Here is a 17,221-nt window from a genome sequence, read left to right as displayed (position 1 = left end):
TTGCGTAAACGATTGGTCCTCTGGCTTGTAAATCACTGCCATGACGTTCCTTGTGAGAGACGTGCGCGGCTGCGCGCTCCAGTAACTTTCCACACTCCACAGGCGCCACATGCAATGTTTTTGTCAGGAGACAGGAGTAACAACTGCAGATTATGAGTTACCTGCGGTGAGTCCGACATAATGAATCCACTAACACGACACAGCGAATGCCGGTGGTAAACACTCGTGTTCCAATACTCCTGCACGAGTTTTGGGAGGCGTTCCTTTGAAATGAGCTGTGAAGGAGGGGGGTTGTTCTTACGCATGCGCTCATTTCAAAAACTCAGTAACAGTCTTTGGTTTCTCAGTCAACGAAAAGATCCTCTCTATCACCTTTAACACTGAGAATAAATCTACATAAGGCCCCCTGGAATTGAGGCCCGTCGGCCCTACACGTTGAGGTCATCTTTCCTATATCTAACACACCTGATTACATCCAAAATGTGCAGTTCTGGGGTAGCCTACCTGGGGTGATACCTTATCTCCTGGAATATTGTTCATAATGTTAAGGACAAAAAAATGCGTTATTAATATTTAATGCAGATAAATATTGAAAGCCCATGGTAGACGATATTTGGTGTATTCAGAGTCAGGTGAGACATACAGTACCTCACCCATTAATAACAGTATAAAGGTTACAAGAATTTGCAAAGTCAGGTCAATTTATTTATGTCAATAAAGACATTTTATGTAAGAGTGCTGAATTGGGTAGACATAGACACTTGTTCATTTACAGCTGTGATAATGTGTATGTCTTTTTTTAGGTCCTTATCCACACATGCACATGATTTTTAATCAGCTGAAAATGGAAGGTTTCTTAGTGGGCAGGTGGGAACATAAAAATGAGGAGTCTCTAAAGCGAATGTTGACCTGGATGCAAGAGGTAAATCAGAATGTTTGGTTAATGCTATAAAATCTAAATATGTCTAATACTAACTTTATCTTAATATTCATATATGGATAATGATGCAGTTTCTCTTGATTTGGTGGTTTACAGGGAAAACTGAAGTTTAAGGAACATGTCACTGTTGGGTTTAAAAAACTATTGATGATTTTGCAGTGTCCTTTATTTTGGTTTACAAATGAAGTTGATTTTTGTAAATGAGTGTCACATTTTCCTCCTCCACTAGGACAAATATGCACAAACCAGAAATACAATGTTTTTTTCCCCTAATATAAACATGAAAGATTTGTATGCCAAGATTAAAATATGTCTATTAAGTCTTAAATGACTGTGGCTCAGAATTATTCAGCATTTCTAAATGCTGTCATAAAAAGAAAAACAAATATGCTGAGTCATGAACAGCATATAAATCATTAATGTACTGAGTGAGTAAGATTTTTTTTATGACACTTATGCAATTCGATAAGCAAAGTTTTATGGTTTCTTTGCAATAAAAGTAATATTTTCAACTAACCATTATCTTTAGAATCTGATTAGGCTTCCCTTTTAACTGTTTATAAGAGTCTTAAGTTTCCAACAACAATATGAGAGTAAGAGACTGATGCTACAAACTTTTTAGAAGTTTTTAGAAGATATAAACGCAGAGGATTTACATGAGCTTAAAAAAATAAAGTTAAAAATAAGTATTTTTATGACCTGCACTGAGGATTGGACGGTTATGTACAATGACAACACAAATGTATACATGTCTCCTTTAATACCTTAGTGAACACTGACATCTTGTGGCTCTATGAAATCGTAGTTCATAGTAAATGTTCATGAAGGAGAGTCGAGAGCATCTCCTGGGAAAGGAAAGATTCATGTATTTCATCCAGGACAAAATTTTAGTAGCTTTTGTGTTGCATGTATGTTGATTAAGAATGCATTTTTAAATACATTTTAGAATGACAGACTTCATTTTAATGGTAAATATGTAATAACATTGATTTGATGATTTTATTGATATGCAGTGTCATAGTTATGAGCTAATTTCAAAGTCATGCTTACTGTGCAACTTGGAGTCAGGTGAGACATACAGTACCTTACCCATTAATAAAAGTATAAAGGTTACAAGAATTTGCAACGTCACGTCAATTTATGTATTTATGTCAATAAAGACATTTTATGTAAGAGTCATTGTCATCACTCCAATAAAAGCAGGTGCTGTTCTCTCTTCCAGCTTCCAGTTTGAAAACTGTGCCTATGCAGCTTTTAACATACAATCATGGCTAAAGCAAAGATGTGGATCCTCAAAAAACACTTTGAGGGCTTTCCTAAGGAAAGTAACTTTGAACTGAGAGAAGAAGTTCTGCCAGAGCTTCAAGATGGAGGTATAGATCATTCATATATTTGTCTTTTTGGTACCTGTGCTACGCCTCACTGATTTATCATGATCGCTTTTGCTTCAGACGTGCTTGTGGAGGCGATTTATTTCAGTGTTGATCCATATATGAGGTAAATGTGCTCTATAGTCTTTCTTCTTAGAACATATCTGTATTGCTATACTATGTGTGTCTAGAATAGCTCATATTTTTAAATGTCTCCTGTTATTTCTGTAGATCTCTGAGTAAAATGTGGCAAAAAGAGGGGGATGTGCAGTATGGAACTCAGCTGGCAAAGTAAGGAAAATAACAAATATTATAAGCATTGTTACATTTTAATTACACTTTTTTATTAGTGATACACAATAGATTTATTCCAGCTATACAGAATGTTTACAGGAAATAAAGCATGTTCCTTGGTGAAAAGGGAAAAACTTATCTAATTAATTGTAAAATGTTGACTAATATATTGTAATATTCTTCAGAAAATGTCTAAGCATCTGGATCTGTTGCTCAAACTGTTCAGCCACTCATCAAGGTGGTTTCAGTTGCATCAACTGATGAAGACACCTCCACTTATATGAGTGGGAAAAACATATTGAGCAACAAAGAAAGACACAGTTAGAAAATTTGAGCCTTTAGGCTATGTTGCATTACTAAGTTAAACCGTAAAGCATTCAAGTGAGGAAACGTCTGTTCATGAACAAAAACTTCAATTCATATAATCAAATAAATATCTTAACTCTTGTTTGATTGGCAGGGTACTGAAGAGCAAGGACCCAGCATTTCCTGAGGGATGTTACGTGGTTGCTGATTGTGGGTGGAGGACTCACACTGTAACCAAAGCGAAGGGTCCAGCCGGGCCCATCTTGACCCGGATAGTATCTGAATGGCCCAGTGACATCCCAATGTCCCTGGCCCTTGGTTCCTTAGGGATGCCTGGGTAATGTAATCACAACTGAAATGAAGGCAGCGACACATAGACTGAAAGAAAATAAGGTTTCATGATCATGCTGTCTTTTATAATTATTTGAGTCTCAATAGCAGTAAGCACACAAACACAAAACTAACACTTCATTCAGAATCATTAGGCACTTCTTTTGTTCTTTTAATTAAAATACCAGTTATTTGTCTCAATCCCATCCCTTTTATCTTCTAGTTTAACAGCTCTGTATGGCCTGGAAGAGGTGTGTAAGATACAGCCTGGTGAGACGGTTCTGGTGAGTGCAGCAGCAGGTGCTGTAGGTGCAATGGTGGGTCAAATCTGCAAGATCAAAGGCTGCAAGGTGGTGGGATCAGCAGGAGGTGATGACAAGGTGGCGTACCTGAAGGAGCTGGGCTTTGACCAGGCCTTTAACTATAAGACTGTCCCCTCACTGGAGGAAGCGCTGAAGAAAGCTTCACCTGAAGGATACGACTGCTACTTTGAGAATGTAATTATCATTATATGTGTATTTTTTTAAATCTGCTGCAAATATTCTTATGATTTTTATAAGTTCTCAGATAAAATATCACAATTGTTCACATTTCAAATGAAGGAAATCTGTGTGTGTGTGTGTGTGTGTGTGTGTGTGTGTGTGTGTGTGTGTGTGTGTGTGTGTGTGTGTGTGTGTGTAATGTTCTCCAGGTGGGAGGGTCCTTCTTTACAGCAGCACTGAAAAACATGAAGCCAGGTGGTCGTATCGCTGTCTGCGGTGCAATAGCCACATACAATGACACAACACCTCAGATGTGTATGTCTTAATTTTTTTCATTTTTATTTATTTATTTAATTATTTTTTACGAGCAACTAAAGGGACATGGAGATGCAAAAAAAAAAAAAAAAAAGAAAAGAAAAAAAAGAGAGAGACCAGAGGAAAAATTATATTTAAAAGCTTTTCATTTACCTGAAAAACTTGCTTGAGGGAAAACACAAATGTTTTGCGAGAACGCAAAAGCATTAAAAAAAATTTTCTCCAACCATCTCATTTTTTTCCATCACCATGTGTCTTTAAAGCAACACTATGTAGTTTTTCGACCTTAAAATAATGTCTCTAAAATTATTTCAGTGGTAGAAAAACTCTTTACCACACGAATTCTACTGCTGCTGCTGCCTGAGCAGCCTCCTAGTTTCGTGTTGGGGTCGGTTCGGGTCGGTACACACAGCCCCGCCCATCCCCTGCCAGCAGAAGAGTGCGACCTGCTTTATGGCATATGTCACATATTTTACTCGTAGCTTGGGTGGAGTCAGAGATTGTATATTATGGGGAGATGAGAGGGTCTGTATCTCTTACCATTGGAGAAAGCGCAACGGCTAACTTAATCACGTGCGGTACCTCTCAGCCTATCGTGTAATGGCAGTGACATCAGTTCCCGCCATTCAAAACTCCTTCCCTGCGTACTGCCACAGCCGGAGCCTTAGCATTAGTGCTTTTTTGGCTAAAGGTTGCAGGCTTGCCTTCCAGTGGCTTAGACACAACATCTATTGTTCTATCTGTTAAACCAGTGGTTCTCAAACCTGTCCTGGGGACCCCCCACCACTGCACATTTTGCATGTCACCCTCATCTAACACACCTGATTCCAGTCATCAGCTAATTAGTAGAGACTGCAAGAGTTGAATTGGGTATGTTAGATGAGGGAGACATGCAAAATGTGCAGTGGTGGGGGGTCCCCAGGACAGGTTTGAGATTATGGCGTTATTTTACTGTCAATTGTCGAGAGCACATTATTGTGACGCGAGAGCATATCAATGTAATGCGCGAGCGCAAATCTGTCCGCTCGCGCGCGGATTTCCTTTGCTCTCGCGCAAATCTGGACGCGCGCGCTCAAATATACAGTGCTCTCTTATGAACTGCCTCTCCTCTCGCTCAGATATTGCGTGTGCACGCTCAAACTGTTTCCTGCGTGCTCAAACGTGTCCTGCGCGCTCAAACTGCACGTGCGCTCACGAATCTCTCCGTGCTCTTGCAGAAATTAATTTGCTTTTGGATTAAACGCTGTCAAAAGTTATAAACCAATCAGAAGAGACGACTGATCCATGAAAATGCTACATGGAATCTTATTGGCTGAGAGTGAACTGCGCCTGGAATTCTTTCGACAAAGATATGTATTTTATTTATTCACAATTTAATAATATTTATCAAATGTAACCTAGTCTAACTGCATCACATTACAGGTCAAACCCCTATTTATCTAAACAAACAAACAAAAAATGTTTCTTAAAGTTATTGTGGTCATACGTTTTGTGTTGAAATTTAAAAAAAAAAAATAGGTAACATTTTACAATAAGGTTTTTATTTGTTAACATTAGTTAATGTATTATCTAACATGAACTAACAATGTGCAATACATTACTGTAATTATTCATCTTTGTTAACGTTAAAAATACAGCTGTTTGTTGGTTGTTTACTTCACAGTGCATTTAATAATGTTAACAAATACAACATTTGATTTTAATAACGTATTAGTAAATGTTGAAATTAACATTAACAAATATTAATAAATGATGAAGAAGAGCAATTCATTATTAGTTAATGTTAACTAATGCAGTTAAATAATGTTAACGCAACCTTATTGTAAAGTATTACCAACAAACATCTTCTGATTTAAGACCGAACAAGATCAGGGTCAAATCGTCATTCCCTTAATACTTAATGTGGTATTTACTTAATACTTAATACTTAATTTCAACATTTACTAATACGTTATTAAAATCAAATGTTGTATTTGTTAACATTATTAAATGCACTGTGAAGTAAACAACCAACAAACAGCTGTATTTTTAACGTTAACAAAGATGAATAATTACAGTAATGTATTGCACATTGTTAGTTCATGTTAGATAATACATTAACTAATGTTAACAAATAAAAACCTTATTGTAAAATGTTACCTATTTTTTTTTTTAAATTTCAACACAAAACGTATGACCACAATAACTTTAAGAAACATTTTTTGTTTGTTTGTTTAGATAAATAGGGGTTTGTATGGAAGCCCGTTTCCGCCACTAAAAAAAAAAAAAAAAAAAAGCCACTAAAAAAAAAAAAAGATGAATTGCGACTTTTTATCTCAGAATTCTGACTTTTTAACTCGCAATTGCGAGTTTATATCTCACAATTGCGAGTTATAAAGTCAGAATTCTGAGATATAAAGTCGCAATTGCGTGATATAAAGTCAGAATTCTGAGATATAAAGTCGCAATTGCGTGATATAAAGTCAGAATTCTGAGATATATAGTCGCAATTGCGTGATATAAAGTCAGAATTCTGATATATAAAGTCGTAATTGCGAGTTATAAAGTCAGAATTCTGAGATATAAAGTCGCAATTGCGTGATATAAAGTCAGAATTCTGAGATATAAAGTCGCAATTGCGTGATATAAAGTCAGAATTCTGAGATATAAAGTCGCAATTGCGTGATATAAAGTCAGAATTCTGAGATATAAAGTCGCAATTGCGAGTTATAAAGTCAGAATTCTGAGATATAAAGTCGCAATTGCGTGATATAAAGTCAGAATTCTGAGATATATAGTCGCAATTGCGTGATATAAAGTCAGAATTCTGAGATATAAAGTCGCAATTGCGAGTTATAAAGTCAGAATTCTGAGATATAAAGTCGCAATTGCGTGATATAAAGTCAGAATTCTGAGATATAAAGTCGCAATTGCGTGATATAAAGTCAGAATTCTGAGATATAAAGTCGCAATTGCGTGATAAAAAGTCAGAATTCTGAGATATAAAGTCGCAATTGCGTGATAAAAAGTCAGAATTCTGACTTTTTTTCTCGCAATTAACTGATGGTCAGTATCTCTGTCTGTAACAGTGCATCCAACGATAGCCGTGCTGACGTGAAGTCTGAAGCTGTTGGTGTATAAAATGTGCCACTTCAGCTTTGTCTGATTTATTGCGCCTCCGCCACAGCTGATTCTTCTTCTTATTATGATTATTATTATATTGTTATTATTGTGTAAAATTCATTAGTGTATCCATTCTGTTAAAAACAACTTTTATTGCCCAAATACCTTGACTGTAATTTGCACAATTGCATGATTCTACCCTTGAGTTGCAAAGTTAATGAAACATGATAGGTATTGGTTGTTTTAGTATTAAGCCCACTAGATGGCAGTAAAAGCAGTTTTTTCTCCTTGAAACGCTGTGTACAAGGTTACCGTGGAAACATTCTATATGCATATTCCTGCATAATGCATATGTCCGGAGACTAATCTTTATGTGTCTCCTCCAGTAAAATCAATATTTCTTTATTGGTAAATCGGCGCTAAAAATAATTTTGATGTTTTTGATAATTTTGATAATTTATGATGTCCTTTATTTTATGTATAATAATAACAACAAAGCAGCATTCCTGATGGTCTATTTAATGTATAATAATAACAAAGCAGTAATCCTGATGGTCAGTCGCAATGAAAGGAAACGCAAGCAAAGTAAGAACTGTGAGAAATAACGTTTCACACATTAGTGAGAAAAAGTCAGAATTCTGAGATTTAAAGACCGCAGTAAAGATAGTTTGCGGTTTGATATTCAGATTTCTTTTGGCTATAAATACGCAGTGCGCTGTCATAGACATGCAAATAATACCAAATATCGTTCTCCATGATTTGTGAATTAAGGTGACGCTGTCCTTTGGGCCGAAATCAGTTTTTTTTTTCGTAGCGACTCTTAATTTTATAATGGCTATATCTCCAAATGTTTGACACTTAGAGGAATGAAACTGGTGTCATCTTCACCAGCTTGATCTGTGAATTTTTTCACAGCAAAGCTCTTGTCCGTAAACCCCTTGGTAAGTCCGCCAGTAAGGAATGTGAAATAAAAGCGTTCTTCATGTTTAACGTCTATTACCAATGAACACGCAGACTGCTGGAATAAAATAACATTGTTTTAGGTCGAGCTCGATTTGTGAAAACTTTCACAATAGCATTTTATCTCGTGGTCGTGTTTCTCTTTGCTCTGCCCCCCGTTTTTTGTATAATATGATATATATATATATATATAAATGACCTTGTACAGATAATGTACATCACTATTCTCATCTGTGAAAACTTTCACAGTTCAGTACGGGTCAGCTGACCCATCCCAGGGTCACTAACATCGCTATTCTGATCTGTGAAAACTTTCACAGTTGAGTTTTGGTCAGCTGACCCTTCCCTGGGTCACTAGCATCACTATTCTGATCTGTGAAAACTTTCACAGTTCAGTACGGGTCAGCTGACCCCTCCCTGGGTCACTAACATCACTATTCTGACCTGTGAAAACTTTCACAGTTCAGTACGGGTCAGCTGACCCATCCCTGGGTCACTAGCATCACTTTTCTGATCTGTGAAAATTTTCACAGTTCAGTACGGGTCAGCTGACCCTTCCCTGGGTCACTAATATCGCTATTCTGATCTGTGAAAACTTTCACAGTTGAGTTTTGGTCAGCTGACCCATCCCTGGGTCATGTACATAACTTTTCTGGTCTGTGAAAACTTTCACAGTTCAGTATGGGTCAGCTGACCCATCCCTGGGTCACTAACATCACTTTTCTGATCTTAGAAAACTTTCACAGTTCAGTACGGGTCAGCTGACCCTTCCCTGGGTCACTAACATCACTTTTCTGATCTGTGTAAACTTTCACAGTTCAGAATAGTGATGTACATGACCCAGGGAAGGGTCAGCTGACCAAAACTCAACTGTGAAAGGTTTCACAGATCAGAATAGCGATGTTAGTGACCCAGGGAAGGGTCAGCTGACCCATACTGAACTGTGAAAGTTTTCACAGGCCAGAATAGTGATGTACATGACCCAGGGAAGGGTCAGCTGACCAAAACTCAACTGTGAAAGTTTTCACAGATCAGAATAGCGATGTTAGTGACCCAGGGAAGGGTCAGCTGACCCATACTGAACTGTGAAAGTTTTCACAGGTCAGAATAGTGATGCTAGTGACCCAGGGATGGGTCAGCTGACCCGTACTGAACTGTGAAAGTTTTCACAGGTCAGAATAGTGATGCTAGTGACCCAGGGAAGGGTCAGCTGACCCGTACTGAACTGTGAAAGTTTTCACAGATCAGAATAGCGATGTCAGTGACCCAGGGAAGGGTCAGCTGACCCGTACTGAACTGTGAAAGTTTTCACAGATCAGAATAGCGATGTTAGTGACCCAGGGAAGGGTCAGCTGACCCGTACTGAACTGTGAAAGTTTTCAAAGGTCAGAATAGTGATGTACATGACCCAGGGAAGGGTCAACTGACCCGTACTGAACTGTGAAAATTTTCACAGATCAGAAAAGTGATGCTAGTGACCCTGGGATGGGTCAGCTGACCCGTACTGAACTGTGAAAGTTTTCACTGATCAGAATAGTGATGTACATGACCCAGGGAAGGGTCAGCTGACCCGTACTGAACTGTGAAAGTTTTCACAGATCAGAAAAGTGATTCTAGTGACCCTGGGATGGGTCAGCTGACCCGTACTGAACTGTGAAAGATTTCACAGATCAGAAAAGTAATGCTAGTGACCCAGGGAAGGGTCAGCTGACCCGTACTGAACTGTGAAAGTTTTCACAGATCAGAAAAGTGATTCTAGTGACCCTGGGATGGGTCAGCTGACCCGTACTGAACTGTGAAAGTTTTCACAGATCAAAATAGCGATGTTAGTGACCCAGGGAGGGGTCAGCTGACCAGTACTGAACTGTGAAAGTTTTCACAGATCAGAAAAGTTATGTACATGACCCAGGGAAGGGTCAGCTGACCAAAACTCAACTGTGAAAGTTTTCACAGATCAGAATAGCGATATTAGTGACCCAGGGAAGGGTCAGCTGACCCGTACTGAACTGTGAAAATTTTCACAGATCAGAATAGTGATGTACATGACCCTGGGATGGGTCAGCTGACCCGTACTGAACTGTGAAAGTTTTCACAGATCAAAATAGCGATGTTAGTGACCCAGGGAGGGGTCAGCTGACCCGTACTGAACTTTGAAAGTTTTCACAGATCAGAATAGTGATGTTAGTGACCCAGAGAAGGGTCAGCTGACCAAAACTCAACTGTGAAAGTTTTCACAGATCAGAATAGCGATGTTAGTGACCCTGGGATGGGTCAGCTGACCCGTACTGAACTGTGAAAGTTTTCACAGATGAGAATAGTGATGTACATTATCTGTACAAGGTCATTTATATATATATATATATATATATATATATATATATATATATATATAAAATCATATTATACAAAAAACGGGGGGCAGAGCAAAGAGAAACACGACCACGAGATAAAATGCTATTGTGAAAGTTTTCACAAATCGAGCTCGACCTAAAACAATGTTATTTTATTCCAGCAGTCTGCGTGTTCATTGGTAATAGACGTTAAACATGAAGAACGCTTTTATTTCACATTCCTTACTGGCGGACTTACCAAGGGGTTTACGGACAAGAGCTTTGCTGTGAAAAAATTCACAGATCAAGCTGGTGAAGATGACACCAGTTTCATTCCTCTAAGTGTCCAACATTTGGAGATATAGCCATTATAAAATTAAGAGTCGCTACGAAAAAAACCCCTGATTTCAGCCCAAAGGACAGCGTCACCTTAATTCACAAATCATGGAGAACGATATTCGGTATTATTTGCATGTCTATGACAGCGCACTGCGTATTTATAGCCAAAAGAAATCTGAATATCAAACCGCAAACTATCTTTACTGCGGTGATATACCGTCGAAATTGTGAGAAATAAAGTCAGAATTCTGACTTTTTATCACGCAATTGTGACTTTATATCTCAGAATTCTGACTTTTTATCACGCAATTGCGACTTTATATCTCAGAATTCTGACTTTTTATCACGCAATTGCGACTTTATATCTCAGAATTCTGACTTTATAACTCGCAATTGCGACTTTATATCTCAGAATTCTGACTTTATATCACGCAATTGCGAGTTTATATCTCAGAATTCTGACTTTTTATCACCCAATTGCGAGTTTATATCTCAGAATTCTGACTTTTTATCACGCAATTGCGACTTTATATCTCAGAATTCTGACTTTATAACTCGCAATTGCGACTTTATATCTCAGAATTCTGACTTTATATCACGCAATTGCGACTTTATATCTCAGAATTCTGACTTTTTATCACGCAATTGCGAGTTTATATCTCAGAATTCTGACTTTTTATCACGCAATTGCGAGTTTATATCTCAGAATTCTGACTTTTTATCACGCAATTGCAAGTTTATATCTCAGAATTCTGACTTTTTATCTCGCAATTGCGACTTTATATCTCAGAATTCTGACTTTATAACTCGCAATTCTGAGATAAAAAGTCGCAATTAATCTTTTTTTTTTTTTAGTGGCTTTTTTTTTTTTTTTTTTTTTTAATGGCCGTTTTTTTTTTTTTTTTTTTAGTGGCGGAAACGGGCTTCCATAGGTTTGACCTGTAATGTGATGCAGTTAGACTAGGTTACATTTGATAAATATTATTAAATTGTGAATAAATAAAATACATATCTTTGCCGAAAGAATTCCAGGCGCAGTTCACTCTCAGCCAATAAGATTCCATGTAGCATTTTCATGGATCAGTCGTCTCTTCTGATTGGTTTATAACTTTTGACAGCGTTTAATCCAAAAGCAAATTAATTTCTGCAAGAGCACGGAGAGATTCGTGAGCGCACATGTGCAGTTTGAGCGCGCAGGACACGTTTGAGCACGCAGGAAACAGTTTGAGCGTGCACACGCAATATCTGAGCGAGAGGAGAGGCAGTTCATAAGAGAGCACTGTATATTTGAGCGCGCGCGTCCAGATTTGCGCGAGAGCAAAGGAAATCCGCGCGCGAGCGGACAGATTTGCGCGAGAGCAGAGGAAATCCGCGCGCGAGCGGACAGATTTGCGCTCGCGCATTACATTGATATGCTCTCGCGTCACAATAATGTGCTCTCGACAATTGACAGTAAAATAACGCCATATGAGAACCGCTGTGTTAAACAGTAACGTGGCACATTTGCTGTTGGTAATGCCGTAAATTAGTCCTACCTGTCGCAACATTCCCTAGTCTGCCTTCTCTTAAAAAAATAAATTTTTATCAAGCTAAAATCTACATATAGTTCCCAACGAAAATATTGTTTAGTGTAAAACATGCTGAAGATTAGCGAACTGGCTGTCGATTAATTAAATGATTAGCCCCACAAAAGCTGTTTAATCAGCATAGTGAAGCCTCTTATCCATTGACATCCATTCAAAAAACAGCCTCTGGTCTCCTTCCCTGCGTACCGCCAGAGGCGTGGTACACAGCCTACGCCGTAGGTACGGCGTACGACCAGAAGTAAAAATCAGCCTTTAGCATTAGCAGTTACGCTTTTTTGGCTAAAGGTTACCAAAGCCACAGCTAAGCTAACTATAACTCAAAACAATGCGGACAACATTTTATTCTGTTATACAAATTACACCCTTTGCAAACAATGCTACATACAAACTATGCGAACAAAAAAAAAAAAAAAAAAAAGCTAGGCTAACATACCGTTCTTTTTGTCATTGTACTTTTCAGTTCTGAAGCAACAATAAAACTATGTAATGATATTTGTAGGATATAGTGTAATACGGGCTACTTTACCTGGTCAGTGGAGATGGCTTCCAAACAAGGTTTCTGCATTAATCTGTTCTGTCAACTTAACAAATTCACGTGTATAGAGTACCTCAGAGATGACGTGTTTTTGTTGGCCAACCCGGAAGTTAGCGGCGCACGGGTTCCCTCGATCGAAAGCCTATGCATTTTTCCCATAGACTTTTGGAAAATCGCAAAAAATAAGCTCTGTTTAACAAAGGGTTATGACACTTACACGTTTTGTCTATCAAGATAATCTTTACAAGTTAACACAACATTTATAGATTTTGAAGCCTAAATAAAGTCGTCAGATATAAAAGGCTAACAGTAGGCTATAAACGGACTACAGCACACCATGGTCGCGGATCAACGTCGTCACCACCAAGCTTCCTCAAACTTTATTTAAAAAACAACTTTATTTAAAAACATTCTCGCTGATTATGATCTGCACTGTGTATGAATACTTATCCACTTTTTCATGAGAAATGCTGTCCAAATGTCCTGTTTGTCATGATGACGTCTAAAGTCCCCACCAAAGGAAGTAGTCCCTTTTAGCAACTTGTTAGCAACCGCCGTTTTTAAGACACAATAAAAGGTTTTAAAAAATCACAAGCGAGTTATAACTGGTGTGTTTTATGCAGTGTTGGTCACGTTACTTTAAAAAAGTAATTAGTTATAGTTACTAGTTACTTCTCACAAATAGTAACGGAGTTAGTAACTGAGTTACATCATTATAAAAGTAACTAATTACCAGGGAAAGTAACTATTGCGTTACTTAAAAAATAAAAAATAAAAAAATAAAAATAGCCTATGCCAAATAAATTGAATGCCCCCAATATTACATATAAGTCTAAGAATAAATTATTCTTGATGCGACTTCTGACTCATGATCCGCTCTTGCTCATGACATGAAATTTCTCTGTACTGTGTTGGTAGCCATTAAAGAAAACGTAGTTTCATATTTATGTTTAAATAGTCCTATGTTATGTTTTAAATCCATTTATTCGATTATGAAAAGTGAACAGCGTGAGTAAGATGCATCATAAGATGCGCAAATATATCGGGAGACATGGAGTGGGTCAGACATGATTTTAAACACTTCATTAAGTTTTGTTTTATAGAAAGCCTCTCTTTAAAGTGAATTTCGTTTTGTAAAAATTGTATCTTAATTTTAATCAATGTTTCATCAACCAATTGCTTGGATTTAATATATAACAAGCAAATATAGCAGACAATAAAATCATGACATGGAGGCACGGGCGCGATCACTGGCGCGTGAACTGGAGCGCGTCTTATAGGCTAAATGAACCGAAACTCAGAGGCTGCTTGCCTCGCAGACATGAGAAATATATCTATAGAATGCTTGAAATATCTACTTTAACGAAAATGAAGTAATTAAACACGAAAAGAAAGAGGCTACTCTGATTATATAGCCTAATCCGAATGAAATGTGCATTATCTCTCTAGGCGCGTCCATATTCAGCAGATGATCAGCAATGAGAATCAGCAATGTCAACTTCATCTTTGCAGCCGACACTGATTCAGAAAACATTACTTTATTAATAAACAATTAAAATGTCTCCTTGCTGTTTTTGTCACACTCATAATCATTACTTTTGCCGGTTCTTTATGGCAATTATGCGTGCCCTTGAGTGCTATAGCCTATATTATGTAAACGCTCCTTATTATGGTTTATTCTCTCCAGTATTTAAGAAATTAAAATAATATAAATGTGATTAGTCAACTAATAGCTTAAATGAACAACTACTAGTCGACTAGAAAAAAACTCATTTCACATATTTTCGATCAAGCATCAAAAAGGGTATTCTGGTTTGAGCTCGCGCTTCGCGCACATGCTCTGACAGACACACACACACAGCGCATCATACATTATTATCAGTTTAAAATTATATTTGTGTATGACTAACCGCAGCACACACCAGAGAAAAAAACTTTGCAGGTCCTATGGCTGAGAGAGAGCTTACTCGGATGAAAACCGTTTCAGTGAGCTCAATTATAGTAACGCGGCATTTTTTTTGTCAGTAACGCTAACGGCGTTGTAACGGGAGAAAAAGTAATTCGTTTGATTACTCGTTACTGAAAAAAGTAACGGCGTTAGTAACGCGCGTTATTTATAACGCCGTTATTCCCATCACTGGTTTTATGTCATAGATCAAAACATGTAAATATTTAGGGGCTTATAGCAAAAACCCATTCAAAAAACTCACAGGGCGATGGTACTGGAAGTCCTAAAATGCTAACTCGCTTCCGGGTTTTGCCTACAAAAACACATCATCTCTGAGGTACTCTCTATGGGTAGGCTACTCTATTGTACTGCCCACTGGGAAGCTTATACAGCGACAGTATTTACGTCACTGGTAACAGACAATTGCGCTTATCAACCACATGGGGGAACCGTGAGCAAATGATGGAACATCCTTATATTTCATACTTTAACAGCCACTGACACATTTATGAATCTAAGGCAATTCAGTTTTTTGCATGTATTCTGATTATGTAACCTATGTATTTTGATTGTAGTGCGCAATGTCACATTTTAATATTAGAATAAAACAATTTAGAGAAAAAGAAAACAATGCTTTTAAATAGTTTCAAATTACAACCACCAGAGGACAGTAGAGAATATGAAAAATGCAGGCTATATAGTGCAACATTAGAATATTGAATTTCTTTCTCATAGGTCCTTATCCTCACCATGAAATTATAACACGGCAACTGATGGTAGAAGGTTTTATGGTGAGAAGATGGAGACACAAAGATGAAGAATCTGTCAAGAGAATGCTTAAATGGATGAAAGAGGTAAACTGAATGAAATAGTATTTGAGTTCATTGAATAATTGCTATTATGCAGCACATAACAGTCAGTACCAGCCTGTGAATGGTATTGGTATGTAGACACATTCAAATGTTTCCCTGCAGGGCAAGCTGAAGACGAAAGAAGTGGTCACTGTTGGCTTCGAAAACATGCCGACTGCCTTCATGAAAATGCTGAAGGGCGATGGACTTGGGAAGGCTATTGTTAAAGTCTGAAGAAATGCATATGATGTCTTTTTTAAATGAATAATTTGCCTATTAATATACACATAAAATACAGTGTAGACACATATCTAACACCTAAGTGTAGTCTGTGTCTAAATAGTCCTGGGAACCAAATTAAACCCATTACTTGTCTACTAAGTGCTTTTTGTAGTAGAAACTATGTTACAACAAGTGTTATTATATTAACTGTCTGCAATATGTTTACAAATAAAGCCATGTAAAGCCTCAGAATTTATGGTTATAATGGCATATATTCTCACAAATACCCTCTCTGATTAATAATGTTCATCATTTCTGGCTGTCGTGGAAATTTTCAATACAAATCTGACTTTACCTCTGACAATTTAAACAACTCCTAGTTGTTAAAGGGTTAGTTCACTCAAAAATGAAAATTCTGTCATTTATCACTCACCCTCATGCCGTTTCACACCCATAAGACCTTCGTTCATCCTCTGAACACAAATTAAGATATCTTTGTTGAAATCCGATGGCTCAGTGAGGCCTGCATTCACAGCAATGACATTTCCTCTCTCAAGATCCATTAATGTACTAAAAACATATTTAAATCAGTTCATGTGAGTACAGTGGTTCAATATTAATATTATAAAGCAACGAGAATATTTTTGGTGGACCAAAAAACAAAATAACGACTTATATAGTGATGGCCGATTTCAAAACACTGCTTCAGGAAGCTTCAGAGCGTTATGAATCAGCGTGTCGAATCTGCGGTTCGGAGCACCAAAGTCACATGATTTCAGCAGTTTAGCAGATTGACACGCGATCTGAATCATGATTCGAAACACTGATTCATAACGCTCCAAAGCTTCCTGAAGCAGTGTTTTGAAATCGGCCATCACTATATAAGTCGTTATTTTGTGTTTTTTTTTGGTGCACCAAAAATATTCTCGTCGCTTTATAATATTAATATTGAACCACTGTACTCACATGAACTGATTTAAATATGTTTTTAGTACATTTATGGATCTTGAGAGAGGAAATGTCATTGCTGGCTATGGAGGCCTCACTGAGTAATCGGATTTCAACAAAAATATCTTAATTTGCGTTTTGAAGATGAACGAAGGTCTTACAGGTGTGGAACAGCATGAGGGTGAGTAATAAATGACATTATTTTCATTTTTGGGTGAACTAACCCTTTAATATTATACTACAGTATCTCGAGGTAATTCCCTGAATTCCTGAATACTTACATTACAATCCAATACTTCCCTGAAGTATGGTGATGGCATCCTGTCAAGAAGCTATATATAACTACCTCAATCACACTTTAGC

General features: G+C 37.5%; 1 protein-coding gene across 1 annotated transcript; it reads left to right on the top strand.

Annotated features, from left to right (window-relative positions):
* Positions 1-1,774: 1,774 nt before the first annotated feature.
* On the top strand, positions 1,775-16,154 carry ptgr1.2 (prostaglandin reductase 1, tandem duplicate 2). The gene is made up of 8 exons (XM_048183910.1): positions 1,775-2,313; positions 2,392-2,437; positions 2,542-2,601; positions 3,065-3,247; positions 3,464-3,737; positions 3,932-4,037; positions 15,573-15,691; positions 15,812-16,154. The coding sequence occupies exons 1-8, from the start codon at positions 2,208-2,210 to the stop codon at positions 15,920-15,922; spliced, it is 1,005 nt and encodes a 334-aa protein (XP_048039867.1). The 5' UTR covers positions 1,775-2,207; the 3' UTR covers positions 15,923-16,154.
* Positions 16,155-17,221: the final 1,067 nt, after the last annotated feature.

This window comes from Megalobrama amblycephala, linkage group LG3 (genome assembly GCF_018812025.1).
Source record: "Megalobrama amblycephala isolate DHTTF-2021 linkage group LG3, ASM1881202v1, whole genome shotgun sequence".
Classification (NCBI taxonomy): Eukaryota; Metazoa; Chordata; class Actinopteri; order Cypriniformes; family Xenocyprididae; genus Megalobrama; species Megalobrama amblycephala.
The sequence above is the reverse complement of the archived record's forward strand: the minus strand, read 5'-3'. Positions and strand labels throughout refer to the sequence as shown.